The following is a 5,960-nucleotide window of genomic DNA, read 5'->3' as shown; positions in this document are numbered from 1 at the left end:
CGGGATCGGGATCGGGGCTGCAGCTGCCTCGGCCCGGGCGGCTCCTGAGGCGGCGCCGGATTTCCGGTCCTGCGCCGCAGGGCACGCCGGGAAATGAAGTCCCGCGGGCGGACAGTGTGAGCACTTCCGCCCCGGTAGAGCGGGGCATGATGGGAGGAAATATCGTTTTCCGCCACGTTAGAGCGGAGTATGACGGGGGAAAGGGAGCGCTTTACTTCCGCCTCGATAGAGCGAGACATGATGGGAAATAGTGTACTTCCGGCTTTGTTTGGCGGGCATGATGGGAGTTGTAGTCCTCGCGGGGGTCGGTAGAGTCCGCGGCGGCCGCAGCCCCCAGCCCCCCCTAGCCCGCCCTCATGAAGGGGGCCCAGGCTCCGCATTCCCAGAGGGCCTCGGCTCCACGGCTGCGGGGTGGGCTCGGGGGAATGGGAGCTGGTCTCCGGGGCTGAGGAGGGGTCTCAGGGCCCTCCCGAGACCCCCTCCGCAGGCAGCCCCCCCTCTCCACCCTCCCCGACTGTAGAGGGGCCACCCCAAACCCCAAACACGAGCCCCCCACTCTTATCCCTGGCCCATCACTGGGCTTGTGCCCCTCAACCGCGGTGGTGCCACGGGACCCCCAATTCCGGCAGTGCTGACCCCCCAGCACATCAGCCCAGCGAGGTCGTGGGACCCGGCCCAGTCACCCGCGATGGCAGCAATGAGGAGCCTCCCACACCCCGATGAGTGTGGTGGGACCCACAGTCCCCCAGAGCAATAAGGACCCCACACACATCAGCAAGAGTTGTAGGACCCCCAATCTCCTGCTGCGGTGACAGAGACCCCCCCCCAAACCCCGACGAGTGCTGTGGGACCCCCAACCCCGCACAGCAGTGAGAATCATTCCCACTCCAGCAAGTGCCATGGGACCCCCAACTCTCCGTGGCTGCAGCAAGGAGCCCCCACCCCATCACCCCAGTGGGCATTGTGGGACCCCCAATTCCCTGTGGCTGCATTGAGGACCCCCCACCCTCCGTGGCAATGTGTACCCCCAGCCCAGTAAGCACTGTGGGACCTCCAACCCTCGGTGGTGGTGACGAAGCCCCCCCCTCAACAAGTCACTATGACCATCTGTCCCCTCACAGCCACATTTACCCCGACCTGCCCAAACGCTACAGCCCCGCTTTGGCAGAGCCCGCCACGGGCATGAACACCCCGTTCTCCCCACCCCACTCCATCCCCTCCGCCGCCTCCTCCTCAATCTGCCCCGGGATGCGGAAATCCACAGGGGGCAGGTCCCGCTCGGAGCTGGGGGGCTCTGGTGGGCGCCCAGTGCTCTGGAGGAACTGTAGAAAGTTCTCCTCGATGGAGCCCTCCCGGCTTGGCAGCCGCAGGTCCTCCTCGGGGGGCTGCTTGAAGAAGCAGGTGAGGAGCCGGCCGAGCTCCCCGCGGATCTGCCGGTTGAGGCAGCCGTAGAAGAAGGGGTTGGAGGTGAAGCAGCAGAACCCCAGCCAGGTGACCACAGTCTCAGCCGCCGGCCCGGCCAAGGGCCGAGTGCTCAGAGCTGTGTACAGCTGGAAGGAGAAGTAGGGCAACCAGCAGAAGAGGAACTGGCCACCCACGGCCAGCAGCACGGCAGCCGCCTTGCCCCCGCCGAACATCCTCTGCGGGGTGGTCCGAGGAGCCCCCGAGGTGGTGACCATGGTGGAGCGGCTGCTGAGCGACGCCGAGCGCCGGCGCGGCGTCTCCATCCAGGTGGGTGGTGGGCCGTGGTGCATGGCTGCCACCCGTGCCACCTTGAACATGCCACAGTAGACCACGATGATGATGAGGAGGGGCAGGACGAAGTAGAAGGCAGCGAAGAAGACCACAAAGACCTTGCAGGATGGCCCACGGCTCCACTGCAAGGAGCAGCCGTGAGCGCCGGGCGCTGGCGGGCGGTCGGGGGACAACCAGCCCAGCACGGGCACCAGCGAGGTGGCCACAGCCTTGAGCCACACGCCAGCCAGCACTCCGGCCACCAGCCCCGCGGTCATCCGCACCTCGTAGCGCAGAGGGTGCACCACGTAGTAGTAGCGCTCCACGTTGACGGTCGAGATGGAGAGGATGCACATGGAGGTGAGGCACACGCTGAGGAACAGGTACACGCGGCACACGGCCTCGCCCAGCCCTGGGCTGTCGAACACGGCTGAGCCCGACAGCATCTCCAGAGGCATCAGCGTGAGGGCAGCCAGGAAATCCACCAGGCACAGGTGGAACACGAAGACGAACTTGCGGAGCGCTGGCGTCTTCGCGATGACCGTCATGACGGCGGCGTTGCCCACGATGGCCGTGAGGTCCAGCAGCACCATGAAGAACAGCCCCACAGACTTGGAGGCCACGTCCTTGGGCTTGGCCTCGGCAGTGCTGTTGGGGGGCCGGGACCCCCCTCTAGAGCCATTCCAGCCCCACGGGGAGGGCAGGAAGGGCTCCATCCTGTGCCGCCGGCCTGGCGGCGAGTACGGCGCAGCCGGGCATCGCCAGAGGGTCACATCCTTGGTGTTCCAGGGGTGGGGGTGGGGGCCGCTGTGGGGGTGGCACTCAGAGTACCCAAAGGTGCCCCCCAGCCCCACTCATGTCCCCGCTGCTCAGCGAGGGGGTACCTGGGGGAGGTGGAGCTGTCACTGGGGGGGCAGGACCCTGGAGGACCCCTGAGCGCTGAGCTGGACCCCCAGTTGCAGCCCCCAGGTACCTGGAGGGAGGTGGAGCTGTCAGAAAAGGGGGAGAGACTCTGAAGGGACCCCTGAGAGCTGAGCAGGACCCCCAGTTGCAGCCCCCCCCAGTATCTGGGGTGAAGATGGAGCTGTCATGGGGGGGAGACCCTGGGGAGATCCCTGGGAGCCCGGGGGGGTTCACAGGTGACCTCTGTCATGGCCGGGGCCACAGCTGTGCTGGGGGGAATGTGGAGCTGTCATGAGGGGACACAGCCCTGGGGGGACCCCTGAGATCTGGGCTGGACTCCCACCTGCATCCCACAGGTACCTGAGGGCAGGTGGAGCTCTCAGAAGAGGGGGGAGACCCTGAGGGGACCCTTGAGAGCCATGGTGGGATCACAGCTGAGCCTTGAGAGTCACACGGTGGGTCTCAGTCCAGTTGTGACCCCCATCCACGGCCCCCAGGCACCTGGGAAAGGTAGAGCTGCCAGTGGGCACAGAGAGCTCTGGGGGACACCTCCCTGAGAACCCAGGGAGGGTTCAGCACAGCTGTGAGCCCCCCACACATAGTCCCCGTCACCCCCTATCCATCTCCACAGCCCCCTACATCAAATCCCTTCCCCAACCAAAAGCCTTGTTCTCCCAGAAATGAGTAGCTCTGGGATAAACCCCCCAAATTCCAACGTTTCAACCCAAACCACCCCAGTGGAGCCCTTTGACCAGAGTGTGGGGACCACACGTGGGGCCGGGATGGGTGGGGGGGTCCTGAGAGTGAGGGGAGGGGAGGGCCCAGCACCCCCAAGTCCTGGGTTCACCCCTTGTGCTTGGAGGCCTTGTGTGACCCCCCCACCCTGAGCTCACACCCCCTCCATGCGGATATGAGGGGGATGTGGGGGGTACCCAGGAGCCCCCCGGGTGTTCCCCACGGGGGCGGGGGTCCCCACCCTGCCCCCGCTGCACCCCGAGGGAGGGATGCTGACGGAATGGGGGGTGCAGCCGCGGCTCCCCCCTCCCCTTCTCACTGCCCATTTCCCTCGCCCAGAGCCCCGGAGCGATGTCCCCGGTTGGGGACCCCCCTCCCAACCCCGTGGGAGTCTCCCCCACCTCCCCAGTATCTCCCCACCTTCCCAGGCCGTCTCTCCGGCGGGGCTGCTCGGCCGCGGCACCTACCCTGGGGGTCTGCATGGAGCCGGCTGAGGGCGTGGGTCCCCGGTCCGGCCGGGGGAGGGGTCGGGGCTGGGGGGTGTCCCCGGGGCGGCGGGGGATGCTCGGGGCTGGAGCCACCACTGCGGCGAGGGTTGCTCCGCACCGCCCGGCTGCTGGGTCCTAGCGCCGCCCGCCTCGCCTCGGTACCCCGGGAACGGCCCCCCGAGCCCCGGAGCTGCGAGCCCCGGAATGGGGTGCTCGCTGCCGCCCGAAGCCTGGCTTTGCCCCCCCAGTGGAGAGCGGAGGGTGGGACGCCCCCGGGTGCTGCCCCGCGTGTCGCTTCGTGCCTCAGTTTCCCCATTTGCCTCCCAAAAGCGATGCGGAGGGCATGGGGCGGTCGCCGGGGGGGAGAAGCCCCTCGGGGAAGGGAAAGGGGCAGCTCGGGGGGTGTAGCGCGTAGGTTCTCTCGGGGGAAGAGAGGTGGGAATGGGGGGGATGGGGTGCAGATTGGCAGCGGGGGGCACAGGGTGGGGGTGGGAGTGCGGACGGTGCCGGGGGGGCCGCTCAGAGGGGCCGCAGAGCCCCCCCAGCACTGCCGACCCCCTCCCCAGCGCTTGCTCCCAGTTCAGCAATGGGATGGGGTCCGCGTCCCTCCCCGCCACGCCCCGTGCCTCAGTTTTCCCAGGACACGGCCATTCCCTTCCAGGAAGGGGTGCCCATCTTTTCCATCCCTCCAAAATCCCGCTCGAGCTGCGAACTTTCCCCCTGGCCCCCATCCCGAGAGTGGCCGGGTGGGATGCGTGGCCACCAGATCCCATTCCCGGGATGGGAATCAAGTGATCCATGGGTGACGTGTGTGTGTCCCTGCGCGTCACGTGTCCATTGCCAGGCTACGGGCTCCCAAAAATAAATCCACCCAAACCAGATTAGAAACGCCCGACCTCGGATGAACCAGCCCCGGCATTCTGGGTCCCGCGGGAGGCTCCCGGTGGGACCCCGGGCACCGGGAACACCGGGAATAGCGGCATGGAGGCTCCCGGTGGGCGGGAACACGGCGGATCCACGGGGATCCATCCTGCCCGGGGTCCCGCCTCTGTGGACGAAGTTGAGCACGGGAGTGAGTGCTGGTGAGAGTGGGGACACACACGGAACTCCCCTTTTCCTGGGTACCCGTGTGGACACCCTCCACACGTGTGGAACACCGGAGGACACCCCACCATGGCAGACACCCCGCTCTGGCACCCCTGGTATCCCTGGGTACCCCACTGTCCCAGCCCCTGGCATCCCAGTACCCATTATCTTGGCACCCCAGCACCCCAATCCACAAACACGGCCCTATCCCAGCACCTTGAGACCCCAGTACCTCAACATCCTGGCACCCCAGTGCCTCAACATCCTGGCACCCCAGTACTCAATACCTTGGCACCCCAGTACCTCAATACCTCAGCACCTGTGGCATCCCAGTCCCCCACACCCCATCACCCTGGTACCCCAGTATCCCAGTGCCCTGGCACCCCAGTGCCTCAGCACCCTGGCACCCCAGCAGATGAACATCCCAGTGCCCCTGAGCAGTGGAACCCCAGTACCTCAGTGTCCTGTCACCCCACTATCCCAGCACCCCAACACCCCAGTCCCTGTGAACCCCCATATCCCAGCACCTCAACACCCCTTCATCCCAGTACTCAATACCTTGGCACCCCAGTACCCCAGCGTCCCAGAACTCCAGGATATCAACACCATGGCATCCTAAGACTACTGACACCCCAACATCCTGCTGCCCCATCACCCAGGCAGCCCATTATCCCAGGACCCTGGCACGCCAGCAATCCAACACCCCAGTGCCCCAGGACAGTGGTACCCCAGTGCCACCGTGTCCTGGCACCCCAGGAGTCCAGTCTTCTGCCCTTCCCCCCCAAGTATCTCAACGTTCTGGCACCCCAGCACCCCAATACCCTGGGGTGCTCATCCCCCAGCACCCCAATACCTCAGCTGGGGTACATTGGCACCCCAGCACCCAATGTCGTGAAACCCCAGCACCAAAACACCTCAGTACCCCAACAGCCCAGGATACCGGTGTCCCAGTACCCCACCCCTGGCACCCCAGTACCCCTGTACTGTCTGCAGAGCCATGATGGACACACAGGA

At 66.3% G+C, this 5,960-nt stretch overlaps 1 protein-coding gene across 3 annotated transcripts; it reads right to left on the bottom strand.

Annotated features, from left to right (window-relative positions):
- Positions 1–1,032: 1,032 nt before the first annotated feature.
- GPR61 (G protein-coupled receptor 61) lies at positions 1,033–3,934 on the bottom strand. Of its 3 annotated transcripts, none has more exons than XM_015650529.3 (2): positions 3,840–3,934; positions 1,033–2,618 (listed from the first exon to the last, which is right to left on the bottom strand). In XM_015650529.3, exon 2 carries the CDS (start codon positions 2,448–2,450, stop codon positions 1,149–1,151), a length of 1,302 nt encoding a protein of 433 aa, XP_015506015.1. In that variant the 5' UTR covers positions 2,451–2,618; positions 3,840–3,934; the 3' UTR covers positions 1,033–1,148. The 3 variants fall into 3 exon arrangements, with proteins under 3 accessions (XP_015506015.1, XP_015506014.1, XP_015506017.1); XM_015650528.3 differs by having other exon boundaries at positions 1,033–3,138; positions 3,840–3,927; XM_015650531.3 differs by lacking the exon at positions 3,840–3,934 and having other exon boundaries at positions 1,033–1,877; positions 2,019–3,634.
- Positions 3,935–5,960: the final 2,026 nt, after the last annotated feature.

The sequence above is a fragment of the Parus major genome, chromosome 26, assembly GCF_001522545.3.
Source record: "Parus major isolate Abel chromosome 26, Parus_major1.1, whole genome shotgun sequence".
Classification (NCBI taxonomy): Eukaryota; Metazoa; Chordata; class Aves; order Passeriformes; family Paridae; genus Parus; species Parus major.
This window is presented reverse-complemented; position numbering and strand designations above follow the sequence as displayed.